The sequence below is a fragment of the Diabrotica virgifera genome, chromosome 4, assembly GCF_917563875.1.
Source record: "Diabrotica virgifera virgifera chromosome 4, PGI_DIABVI_V3a".
Lineage (NCBI taxonomy): Eukaryota > Metazoa > Arthropoda > Insecta > Coleoptera > Chrysomelidae > Diabrotica > Diabrotica virgifera.
Genome location: NC_065446.1, coordinates 20,614,342 through 20,628,525, shown reverse-complemented (window position 1 = coordinate 20,628,525; position 14,184 = coordinate 20,614,342). Strand labels below are relative to the sequence as shown.

The 14,184-nt window shown below is 33.1% G+C and overlaps 2 protein-coding genes across 2 annotated transcripts in view; both read right to left on the bottom strand.

The window, feature by feature from the left end:
• LOC126882949 (uncharacterized) overlaps positions 1–14,184 on the bottom strand; it is a 39,909-nt gene that overhangs the window by 5,632 nt on the left and 20,093 nt on the right. The window lies entirely within an intron of this gene.
• On the bottom strand, positions 375–1,484 carry LOC114326284 (uncharacterized). The gene is made up of 3 exons (XM_050648032.1): positions 1,139–1,484; positions 827–1,009; positions 375–767 (listed from the first exon to the last, which is right to left on the bottom strand). Exons 1-3 carry the CDS (start codon positions 1,412–1,414, stop codon positions 669–671), a joined length of 558 nt encoding a protein of 185 aa, XP_050503989.1. The 5' UTR covers positions 1,415–1,484; the 3' UTR covers positions 375–668.

The window sequence follows — 14,184 nt, the reverse complement described above, 5'->3', positions numbered from 1 at the left end:
ACATCTACTTTCATAATCGAATACAGGCAAAGATAAATGGAAAACTAACGCAGTTTATACCAGTACAAAGTGGAGTCAGACAAGGTGACTCATTAAGCCCACTGCTCTTTAATATAATAATGGACGAAATAATAGAAGCAGTACGTAAAGGTCGTGGTTACAGAATGGGGAATAAAGAAATCAAAGTATTGTGTTATGCAGACGACGCCGCATTAATCGCCGAGACTAGCGATGTGAAATTACGTGTAATTTCAGAAATTGTAAGTTACACGTGTAAAATTACCCAAAAATTACAAACCAGATGTAATTTATGTAACTTATGTAATTTATGTTCATTGTATTAAAAAATCAATTGTTTGCATTCATATTGAATATAATAAACACAAAGTAACTACATACTTATGAAATAAAGAAAAGTGGATAAGAAATACATACAAATAATAAAGAAATGAAAACATAGGTTCTTTAGTTTTGTTTTAAGCGGCTTTTATAAATCACAACTTCCTTTTTCGCAGACAACTGGAGACCTTCTTGTTATAAAACGTCGAAGTTTCAATTGTTTGCTCTTCCAATGAGCCTTGTGTAATTTTTTTTATCTCCGGCAAATCCAGAACTGCATCCTGAAATTAAATAGGAAAGTGTAAACATAGAGAGTAAAAATAATGGGTTTATAATATAATATATACAGATCTAACTACCTTGTTTTCGGCATCTGAAGTATCCTTCTCGACTTCCGTTTTTTTTTGGGGTTGTTCTGTGCCTTTACCCTGAAATTGATAATTTTGGAATATAAACAATAAATATGTATGTGTTTACACTAATTTACCGATTTCATTAAGACGTTTTCTAAAATGTTCACTTTGCTTTGTCTCAAAATGCGTGCTGGTCTCTGTTCCCTAGTTTCCATTCTTTGATCAATTTCATCATCGGTCATTGCAAAGTCAGCAAAATTAAAATCATCGTCGGAATTTCCATTTCCTGTTGTATTTGAATGCCATGATGATATTGTCTGAAAACATAAGATTTATAATTTTTTATTCGAAAACGGTGGAATGCATTGGAAAATCGGAAAAGAAGCAAACTGCATATATCACATGCACATATCACATATCTAAAAAATGCCTAAATTTAAAATTACCTCGTCTAATTCTTCCTCTTCGGAAATATGGTTTTCAATTACTTCTATCTCCTTCTGTAAGTTTCTACCTTCTATCGAAACGTTGTTCTGTACAGTCTCTTCTATAGGATATTGACTTTGTATGTGATGTTGTCGTGAACGTTTCAGCAATTTTGAATTATATTGTATATAATTTAAATTTGCTGCCCTTTGAGTTGTTAGGCGATTTCTTCTCTTCGTATGAATGCTGCTCTGGGAGCTAAAGCTTCTCTCTGTTGCCGCAGAAGTGCACGGCATTGTCAATATCCTGACTGCAACTTTGGAGAGGCATGAATGTCCACAAAATCCTTTCCACCATGTAACCAAAGAGACATTATCGAGTATGTTCCATAAAAATGTTTCGCCAAAAAAGTCTGTTTTAGCTAAATAGTTTCCTAAATCCTCAGTAATCTTTGACACTCCTTCATCACCAATCTCTATCGTGGTCGTGGTTGACATAGTAGTAATGTATTTCATCGCTTCAATCCTTTCGGCTGATGATAAATTTGCACCAACAGACCGAGGGTTTAGTAAGTCTGCGGCAAAATGGATCGGTTGAAGGGCGTATTCCTTCCTTGATATAAATTTATCCATCGCTTCTGTTTTTTCGCAATCCGTTAGTTTCACGCATTCTAAATGAGTAGATATGTTACTACCGATTTTCGCGAAAGTTTCACAAACCAAATGAATTGACGAAGAATCTCCTTCAAGACGTGTTATTGCTTCAGTAATTGGCTTAAGCAATTCAACAAGAGCGCTAGAATTTATCCAGAATCCTTCATCAAGTAAATTTGCTTTTGCGCTGCGTATTCTATCTTGAATTGTTTTATCTGGAGATATTGCTAGACGTTGTAGGACGGACTTGCATTTAGTCAGATCTTGAAGACATTTTACATGTGAACCCCATCTTGTTTTTACAGGTAGGCTAAGAGACACTCCACACTTCATCTCATTTCTTATTTCTGTGAATTGAGCTCTCAGTACTTGACACTGGTTAATAGTTTTAACGATATGTATAATATGTGACAAATGTGTCTCTATTGAAGATAATTTCAAAATATCGCTGCACAATAAATGTAATGTGTGCGCTAAACAGCCGTATGATACAAGATGGGGATACATCTCTTCACATTGTCTCACAGCCTTCCTCATATTCTTTGCGTTATCAGTCACAATAGCGAAAAATTTTTTAGGTCCATACTCCTCCAGAACTTCAACCATTAATTTTGTTATATATTCTGCGGTATGCTTCTCTGCTTTTGTTAGTACTGATTTGACAAATAACGGTTCGGGTGTTGTAACAATGAAATTAATTACACTTTCATTTCGCAAGTTGGACCAACCATCGCATTGCAATGATAAATTGTCAGCTTGCTTAATTTTATCATTAACTTGAACTTCAACTCGCTCGTACTCTTCGGTCAGGAGACGATTTGATAACATATATCTCGATGGTAAGGTGTATGAAGGTCTAATTTTTTTAAAAAACAATTTCCAATCTTCATTCTCGGTAATTGAATGTGGTGCTGAACTGGTGTAAATAGCTCTAGCAAGCAAAATATTCAATTCGTTATTTTGTTCGTGTGTCATTCGATCACAAAATGATTGTATTCTGTTGATTTTTGTGCAAACAGGTGTTTCCACATGAATGTTATCAGAAGCAGATGTTGATGCTGTGGAAACCGTTGATGATGTACAAGCAGCATCAGTGTTATCGTTATCCAATTTTGCCGATGTGATCTTTTTCATGGATGTTTCAAATGGAAATTTAGAGTGATTCCCCTTTGACTTTGGAGTTAAAATATTGAATTTAAGTTTTATCATATGCGGCACATAAGTGCATTGTTGAAGATGAGATTTCATTCTTGTAGCATTTTTTGCATGTACACTCTTGCAAAATTTACACCTCACATTTATGGTCTTTTGATTAGAAGAACCCGCAGGTAACACTTCAAAATAAAGCCAGATATCTGTCTTACGTTTCACCATGTTTTATGACCTAAAAAAAATATTCAGGTAGACTTAAACATTAAGAAGGGAAAAAACATTATTTTTCAAAGTATTTGATGGGCACGAGGGCATAAAAAATTGTTAGGCATCCTTAAATAGAAGAAAGATTAAAATTGAATCTGTGTAACAATTTAATGAAATTCGAATAAGCAGAATACTGGATCGGACAACTACATTATTTTGCCCTCAACGTTATCAAAATTTTTTATTTAGTAAGTTATGTCAGTGTAATTCAATTACACATGCTACATGCACAAGTACCCCCGTTGCTCCTATCATTCTTATAGTTATTGTACAGTAAACTAATCTAAAAAATCGAATAAAACTTGGTAAACCGAATTCAGAATTAAGTACTGTAGCCACATATAAAATGACGCGCGTTAGATTTAACGTACAGTCGATATGCGATAGGCCCGCCCCTGTGTTTCCCAATCTAAGGTTGCTATGGACATCACCGGCACGTGTTTTGCTGTTTGTAGAAATAATATATTTCTTACCTTATAGTTTCTGTGCTTCCTTATAAATAAATGTAAAGTAACCAACGCTGCGTGAATGAATAGAGAAAGAACAGTCGAAAACTAACTTATACATACACATTACACATACAATAACAGAAATGTAAACATAACCTGCCTGACTCAGACTAAGGAACGACTAACGAGCGACGAGCGTAATAGCACCCACTGGTTCGCGCGCGCCGGCACCGGCGCACCGCACTTACGACAATTGCGCGCGCATAAGTTGCCATAATATATGTAATTTTACCAGTAATTACATAAATTACGGTAATTTATGTAAATTTATCATAAGTTACGTTAAATTTCATAAATTACGTAAATTCCAAAAATTACATAAATTACATTAAGTTACGGGTATCATGTAATATTACCGTAAGTTACGTGTAATTTATGTAACGTAAGTTATGTAATTTTACAACTCACATCACTAATAGCGATGTGAAATTACGTGTAATTTCAGAAATTGTAAGTTACACGTGTAAAATTACCCAAAAATTACAAACCAGATGTAATTTATGTAACTTATGTAATTTATGTTCATTGTATTAAAAAATCAATTGTTTGCATTCATATTGAATATAATAAACACAAAGTAACTACATACTTATGAAATAAAGAAAAGTGGATAAGAAATACATACAAATAATAAAGAAATGAAAACATAGGTTCTTTAGTTTTGTTTTAAGCGGCTTTTATAAATCACAACTTCCTTTTTCGCAGACAACTGGAGACCTTCTTGTTATAAAACGTCGAAGTTTCAATTGTTTGCTCTTCCAATGAGCCTTGTGTAATTTTTTTTATCTCCGGCAAATCCAGAACTGCATCCTGAAATTAAATAGGAAAGTGTAAACATAGAGAGTAAAAATAATGGGTTTATAATATAATATATACAGATCTAACTACCTTGTTTTCGGCATCTGAAGTATCCTTCTCGACTTCCGTTTTTTTTTGGGGTTGTTCTGTGCCTTTACCCTGAAATTGATAATTTTGGAATATAAACAATAAATATGTATGTGTTTACACTAATTTACCGATTTCATTAAGACGTTTTCTAAAATGTTCACTTTGCTTTGTCTCAAAATGCGTGCTGGTCTCTGTTCCCTAGTTTCCATTCTTTGATCAATTTCATCATCGGTCATTGCAAAGTCAGCAAAATTAAAATCATCGTCGGAATTTCCATTTCCTGTTGTATTTGAATGCCATGATGATATTGTCTGAAAACATAAGATTTATAATTTTTTATTCGAAAACGGTGGAATGCATTGGAAAATCGGAAAAGAAGCAAACTGCATATATCACATGCACATATCACATATCTAAAAAATGCCTAAATTTAAAATTACCTCGTCTAATTCTTCCTCTTCGGAAATATGGTTTTCAATTACTTCTATCTCCTTCTGTAAGTTTCTACCTTCTATCGAAACGTTGTTCTGTACAGTCTCTTCTATAGGATATTGACTTTGTATGTGATGTTGTCGTGAACGTTTCAGCAATTTTGAATTATATTGTATATAATTTAAATTTGCTGCCCTTTGAGTTGTTAGGCGATTTCTTCTCTTCGTATGAATGCTGCTCTGGGAGCTAAAGCTTCTCTCTGTTGCCGCAGAAGTGCACGGCATTGTCAATATCCTGACTGCAACTTTGGAGAGGCATGAATGTCCACAAAATCCTTTCCACCATGTAACCAAAGAGACATTATCGAGTATGTTCCATAAAAATGTTTCGCCAAAAAAGTCTGTTTTAGCTAAATAGTTTCCTAAATCCTCAGTAATCTTTGACACTCCTTCATCACCAATCTCTATCGTGGTCGTGGTTGACATAGTAGTAATGTATTTCATCGCTTCAATCCTTTCGGCTGATGATAAATTTGCACCAACAGACCGAGGGTTTAGTAAGTCTGCGGCAAAATGGATCGGTTGAAGGGCGTATTCCTTCCTTGATATAAATTTATCCATCGCTTCTGTTTTTTCGCAATCCGTTAGTTTCACGCATTCTAAATGAGTAGATATGTTACTACCGATTTTCGCGAAAGTTTCACAAACCAAATGAATTGACGAAGAATCTCCTTCAAGACGTGTTATTGCTTCAGTAATTGGCTTAAGCAATTCAACAAGAGCGCTAGAATTTATCCAGAATCCTTCATCAAGTAAATTTGCTTTTGCGCTGCGTATTCTATCTTGAATTGTTTTATCTGGAGATATTGCTAGACGTTGTAGGACGGACTTGCATTTAGTCAGATCTTGAAGACATTTTACATGTGAACCCCATCTTGTTTTTACAGGTAGGCTAAGAGACACTCCACACTTCATCTCATTTCTTATTTCTGTGAATTGAGCTCTCAGTACTTGACACTGGTTAATAGTTTTAACGATATGTATAATATGTGACAAATGTGTCTCTATTGAAGATAATTTCAAAATATCGCTGCACAATAAATGTAATGTGTGCGCTAAACAGCCGTATGATACAAGATGGGGATACATCTCTTCACATTGTCTCACAGCCTTCCTCATATTCTTTGCGTTATCAGTCACAATAGCGAAAAATTTTTTAGGTCCATACTCCTCCAGAACTTCAACCATTAATTTTGTTATATATTCTGCGGTATGCTTCTCTGCTTTTGTTAGTACTGATTTGACAAATAACGGTTCGGGTGTTGTAACAATGAAATTAATTACACTTTCATTTCGCAAGTTGGACCAACCATCGCATTGCAATGATAAATTGTCAGCTTGCTTAATTTTATCATTAACTTGAACTTCAACTCGCTCGTACTCTTCGGTCAGGAGACGATTTGATAACATATATCTCGATGGTAAGGTGTATGAAGGTCTAATTTTTTTAAAAAACAATTTCCAATCTTCATTCTCGGTAATTGAATGTGGTGCTGAACTGGTGTAAATAGCTCTAGCAAGCAAAATATTCAATTCGTTATTTTGTTCGTGTGTCATTCGATCACAAAATGATTGTATTCTGTTGATTTTTGTGCAAACAGGTGTTTCCACATGAATGTTATCAGAAGCAGATGTTGATGCTGTGGAAACCGTTGATGATGTACAAGCAGCATCAGTGTTATCGTTATCCAATTTTGCCGATGTGATCTTTTTCATGGATGTTTCAAATGGAAATTTAGAGTGATTCCCCTTTGACTTTGGAGTTAAAATATTGAATTTAAGTTTTATCATATGCGGCACATAAGTGCATTGTTGAAGATGAGATTTCATTCTTGTAGCATTTTTTGCATGTACACTCTTGCAAAATTTACACCTCACATTTATGGTCTTTTGATTAGAAGAACCCGCAGGTAACACTTCAAAATAAAGCCAGATATCTGTCTTACGTTTCACCATGTTTTATGACCTAAAAAAAATATTCAGGTAGACTTAAACATTAAGAAGGGAAAAAACATTATTTTTCAAAGTATTTGATGGGCACGAGGGCATAAAAAATTGTTAGGCATCCTTAAATAGAAGAAAGATTAAAATTGAATCTGTGTAACAATTTAATGAAATTCGAATAAGCAGAATACTGGATCGGACAACTACATTATTTTGCCCTCAACGTTATCAAAATTTTTTATTTAGTAAGTTATGTCAGTGTAATTCAATTACACATGCTACATGCACAAGTACCCCCGTTGCTCCTATCATTCTTATAGTTATTGTACAGTAAACTAATCTAAAAAATCGAATAAAACTTGGTAAACCGAATTCAGAATTAAGTACTGTAGCCACATATAAAATGACGCGCGTTAGATTTAACGTACAGTCGATATGCGATAGGCCCGCCCCTGTGTTTCCCAATCTAAGGTTGCTATGGACATCACCGGCACGTGTTTTGCTGTTTGTAGAAATAATATATTTCTTACCTTATAGTTTCTGTGCTTCCTTATAAATAAATGTAAAGTAACCAACGCTGCGTGAATGAATAGAGAAAGAACAGTCGAAAACTAACTTATACATACACATTACACATACAATAACAGAAATGTAAACATAACCTGCCTGACTCAGACTAAGGAACGACTAACGAGCGACGAGCGTAATAGCACCCACTGGTTCGCGCGCGCCGGCACCGGCGCACCGCACTTACGACAATTGCGCGCGCATAAGTTGCCATAATATATGTAATTTTACCAGTAATTACATAAATTACGGTAATTTATGTAAATTTATCATAAGTTACGTTAAATTTCATAAATTACGTAAATTCCAAAAATTACATAAATTACATTAAGTTACGGGTATCATGTAATATTACCGTAAGTTACGTGTAATTTATGTAACGTAAGTTATGTAATTTTACAACTCACATCACTAGCCGAGACAGAAGACGATCTCCAAAGATTAACACACATCTTTAATACAACAGCCAAGAAATACAATATGATAATATCAGCAGAAAAAACCAAATGTATGACAACATCTAAATACCCACTACGATGTAAAATCGAAATTGATGGGAAAATAATAAAGCAGGAAGCAAGGTTTAGATATCTGGGAACTGATATAACCAGTTACGGAGATGTTGAAGAGGAAGTACGACAACAAAGCTTAAAAGCAAGTAAAGCGGCGGGATCTCTTAATGACACAATCTGGAAGAACAAACACTTAAGACAAGACACAAAAGCAAGAATCTATAAAGCAGCAATTAGACCTATATTAACATACACGGCGGAGACAAGGCCTGACACATCTAAAACGAGACGACTACTAGAAACAACAGAGATGAAAATACTCCGACGAATATCAGGGAAAAGTCTGTTGGATAGGGAGAGGAGCGAAAACATAAGAAGATCATGCAATATAGAAGACATAAATGGATGGGTGACAAAACGGAAACAGGAGTGGAACGAACACATTAGTAGAATGGCAGAGGATAGGATAGTACGAATAGCACGAGATAAGTCACCAAATGGACGAAGAAGTATTGGCAGACCAAGAAAAAGGTGGTGCGATAACCTAAACAATTTAGGAGGATAATATTGAAGAAGAAACAGGCTTTAAAGCCTACATACAAGAAGGAAGAAGAAGAAGATGATGATTGTAAGTATATTTATTATATAATTTTATTTTCAGAAAATACGTATTTAGTTAAAAATTTTTCCGACAATTAATGTTCAGAAATCATTTGTGGCATTTTTAGTGTGTTTGTGTGTGTTTTATTTTTTTATTATTTTAATTTTTGGCACTGTTTTAATAAAAATGTTTGAGAAGTAGTAAGTATAAATTAATTTAATATTTAAATAAAATATAAATAAAAAGTATATTAATTTCGTTTATAATCATATAATCATATAATAGAAGTATAACTTCTTACGTGCGTACAAAGTACACACACATTCTTTTTTTATATCAATTTTAATTAACTTTAATTTAAAACCATTTATCCTCTTTTGAGCTTTTTGCATCCAGTATTTACACGAATATTTTATTTACTTCTCAAAACTTTGAGGATAGTATGAAGAAAGTATGAAAACATTGAGGAAATGGCAACGGTGTCATATTTCAAGTATCAAAATAGGTCACAGAACACAATTTCGCTGGTTACTGCGCGGTTGCCACCTCCTCAGAACCGCGTGAAATAGAAGTCAGAGATTTCGATTACGATATGAGTTACAGAATACCGATCCAAACACAAAAATGACGCGATAGATATCAAACATTCCGATTTTGGGTAATTACGATTCGACTTGGTCATTTCTATTCGATTTGTTAAAAGTTACAGAATAGGGCTAATTAAAAGAATATAGATATTAGTGTTTTTAGTAAATGTATTATTTATTATAATTTTTGTGTCTTTGGATTTGTCTTATATTTGGATATTTACTTTAAATTTTAAAGTATTTTTATACCTCAATTACTTGGTCTATTGAATTTGTCAGTATGTATGAGAAATCTTTTAAGCTGTCAAAGCAAAGGGAGTTTGGCTCGGTATCGCGTTCGGCCGGAGATCGAGAGGTCCCTGGTTCAATTCCGTGTGATATTTAACTTTTTTTTTTGTATTATTTTAGTAAAAGTTTTTGGAAAGTAGTAAGTAAAAATTAGTTTAATCTTTAAAAATACAAATAACCTGTTGAAAGTATATTTATTTCGTTGAAATCATGTAATAGAAGTATAACTTCTTACGTGCGTAAAAAGTACACACACATTCTTTTTTGTATTTTTTGGGTCATTCTAAGCAAAAAATGTTTTTATAAAATTTTTTGTAGGATGCATAGTTTTCGACATAAACCCGGTTGAACTTTCAAAAAATCGAAAAATTGCAATTTTTGAACCCGAATAACTTTTGATTGAAAAATAAAATAGCAATTCTGCTTACCGCATTTGAAAGTTCAAGCCAAATTCTATCGGTTTTGATTACTTTCATTGCTAAAAATAAATTTTTTCATTGTTAAACAAAGGTATAAACACATAGTGATTGAATGATGTTTTTAATGCATTTCTCATTTGAAATCGAACGAGTAGGCGCGCATACAGACAATTTCTACGTAGATTACGTACATTAAAACGCATGCATTTGGCACGGGAAAAACTATGTGTTTATGGCTTTGTTTAACAATTAAAAATTTAATTTTTAGCAATGCAAATAATCAAAACCGATAGAATTTGACTTGAACTTTCAAATGTACTAAGCAGAATTGCTATTTTATTTTTAATCAAAAGTTATTCGGGTTCAAAAATTGCACTATTTCGATTTTTTGAAAGTTCAACCGCGTTTATCTTGAAAACTATGCATTATACGAAAAAACCTGTAAGACCATTTTTTGCTGAGAATCACCCAAAAAATACAAATAAATGTTTTGTTTTGCGAAAAATCGCTGTTATGTAATTCCTCAAGTTTTTTGTTTATAACAACCTTATCGACATCCAGATCAACTGTTCCAAAAAATTCGTGTTCTAGGGGTCAAAATACATAAAAAACTTCGACTTCAAAATCTATATTAGTAGTCGAGGAAATGAAGCTGGAAAAATGGCAAAACCTCGCAATTTTTTCGTCCAGCATCGATTTGTACAAAAATTTGGGATTAGGCTCATTTCACCCTCTAGTTTATTTTCTATATTGAGCAGTTGTACACGCTTTTCGTTTTTTAAAGGTGAAAACCACTTTAGGAATGCTTTAAGATAATATCACAATATTTCAACCCTTAAAACCGCCCTTGTTGGAGCTATATATGAAAAGTTTACTTATGCTAAAAGAATAATTTCAGCTTGCATCAATTTACATAAAAATTTGGGGTTAGGATCATCTTAGCCTGTACTTCGTATTCTGTATCATGCTCAAGGGCGTTGATTATTTTTAGAGGTGTAAACTACCCTTATGGTCAAGAATTATATAAAAACATTGTAAACTTTAATATAGGTAAGATTTGGTTTTGACTGGTTAAATAATGATTGTTTTATGCTATGGGATATAATATCATAATATTTCAACCCTTAAAAACAACCCTTAATAACATTGCAATTTTTATAAGTAGACAATTTAGTAGATTCTTACAGAAAAAAAAAGTACAATTAAAGAATTACAAAAACATTTATTTACACAAAAATACGAATTTACAAATATATAAAAATACACATACAAATAGTTTTTTAGTCATCCAGTATACGAACCGGCTCTGTGGTATTATATAGGTACATTGAAAATCTCTATAAGGGGACTATTCGAATTTTTCCAAAAAAAAATTTAGTTTTATAAGCATAGCTCCTTCATTTTTGGCGATAAAAAGTTTTTTCAATAACAGTTTTGTAGGATTTTTGAAGAGTAATAAGACTGTGTATATTAAATTCCGTAATTTCCTAAATTTTTATTGAGGTGGGTTTAAAGGGCTCGAATAAGGGGATGTTTGCTCGTAAATAGATGTTTTAAACAGCTATATCTCGCCAACTGTTCACTGTAATGAAAATATATGCCCAATAAAATTTTAGCTATTAAAAAAGCTACAATTTAGTAATCTATCGTTTTTTTCGTATCTCCAGTATTTTTTCGAAGAAAATGATAAAAAATGCAAAATTGCAAAAAATAATTTTTTCTTTAAACTACAATTTTTCTAAAATTAGGCCTTTTAAATAGGTCAAACTGCTTGCGTGTATTAATAATATAAATATAAAAGGAATTACAGAAAGGCGAAGACCAATTTTTAGTTACAAGGGTAGTTAGGGGGTTGTTTTCACTGTTTTTTTCGTAGAGAAAAACAGGTACAGACTTTTTTTATCATAAGTTGCTCAATTTTTATGCTAGAAACTTTTTATTATTTGTTTGAAAGATCGTGTTGTATGCTTGAAAAAACATCATGTAAGTTTTCCTGGAAAATGCAAAGTTTTCCCGTTATTTGGCTTTGATTATTTCAAATTATGCATTTGAGAAAAAAAGCTAATCTTTAACATGCCGTATCTCGGTTTGTATTGGTCGTAAAAATATTATAGAACAACAGTTTCGTTTGTGTTACTAAAAGATACAATTTTGATATCTACAGTTTTTTTGATGAAATGCATATTTTTCGAGTTATTCTCAAAAAACCCTCTAAAAAAGTCGATTTTTCCGTCGAAAAACTGTTACTTTCACTTTCAACCACGAATAACTCGAAAAATATTAGTTTTACGAAGAAAATGTAAAAAACATTTTTTTCTTAAAATTAACTTTTACATCGATTTACATGGTTAAAATGTAATAAAAAATTCCCACCCCCAAGATGGGGTGGCAACTACCCCCAAGGTTTTAGCGTACAGCAGCATGATATATAAAATGATCCTTGGACTATTTCCTACCTTCTGTGAAAATTTCAAGTAAATCCATGCTGGAAGAAAAAATTGCGAGCCAAAATGCTTCATATCCTCGACTGTAGGGATTTATTGCCAACGCAAAATAAAGGATCTTTATTAGAGGATACTTTAATAAAGGACAAATACAGGACGGGTCTAAAAGGGTGGTATTGCAAACGCAGTTAAGGAATCTTTTATTTTGGCAAATGACATGAAATATTTTTGTAAATATAAAAATAACCTATAAAATTCCATTTGTTGATAAAAATTAAAATAAGATAATTAAAAAGAGTAAAACGATAAATTTAATTATTTTGTCATTAAAGATGTTTAGAGAACAACATAATACATCAGTTCAATAATATGGAAGTGCAATTGGAAATACATTTTTAGGAGTGTTTAAATCAGTCCTCAACTACAACTACCTAATGACACCATTGCAGAATTTTCAGAGAGAAGTTGTGTTTTTATTATAATATCAATCACAAATCCCTTCAAGAATTGTTATTGAAAGAACATTTGGTATTTTGAAGAGATTATAACATATGTAATGAGATGCAAGTTACAATTGAGTCCGCGAGTCTTTACCCGTGCGTCATCATTTAAAGCATACGAAATAAGTCGATGATAAGTCGGAAATTGAAATTTACTAAACGCAACAGCAAGTGCCTTACTGTCACTTGCTGTCACGTGTAGTAAATTTCAATTTGACGCTACAAGACGCAAATAATGACTGATCTTGTGCTAAATCGTAATATTGTTGTTGGTGCAGTGAATATTGAGCAGACTGCATCTTACAAGTACTTGAGACATGAAATTCGGTTGCAAAGAGATAACCAGACGTGCGAGCTCCCACGTCGCATAGGATTAGCCTGTATAGCGTTTTGTAAACTGAACCATGGACTTAGGCCGCGTTCAGAGTGGACGAGCAAAGAGCAAAGAGCAAAGAGCAAAGAGCAAAGAGCAAAGAGCAAAGAGCAACGAGCAAAGAGCAAAGAGCAAAAAGTGCACGTTCAGAGTGGACGAGCAAAGAGCAAAGAGCAAAGAAGTGCTAATAGTGGGTAGTTACGCTAGACGAGAGTTTAGTTTTTTTCCACTCGGCAGTATGGATAGGAGCGGTAGGATATTTGCTCTTTACTCTCACAGTAGTCCATGTAGTGAGACCGCTCCCGTCTGAAAAAAATTTCCGATTCGGTCTCTTTGTGGATTCCTATTTAAAAATATTTTAAAATTTCCTTTAAACAAATCTGAAGGGTGCCGGGCGGAATTTTTGGGCAGAAATTGTTTAAACAATTTTTTTTTAAACAAATACAAAAGATCACGTTTTTTGCTCTGGAACATATATTTTTAAGTTTTGTGGGTCATTCTAAACAACAAAGGTATCTTGTAAATGTTCTCAAAAATTGATAGTTTTCGAGTTATAGGCAATTTAAAATCTGAAAAATGCGAAAATACGCATTTTCGAGGCCTAAAAACTCATATTTAAATTAGTATTTTTGAGGTTGCCAGATACTTAAATTGAAGTTTAAACATTGAGCTTCAAGACTCTGAAGAGTGATCGCGTCTAACCTTAATTTATACCGTTGTTTTTTAATTGTTAAATATGCGTGTTTATCCGATTTTTTTGCCGGTGCGGCGCGCTCTATTTCAAAAATCTCCTATTTTCCTCCGAAAATTATTTTTTCTAGATTTTCTGGGATTTTCTAAATAAAATATGTTTCTTGACATTTTTCTCAAA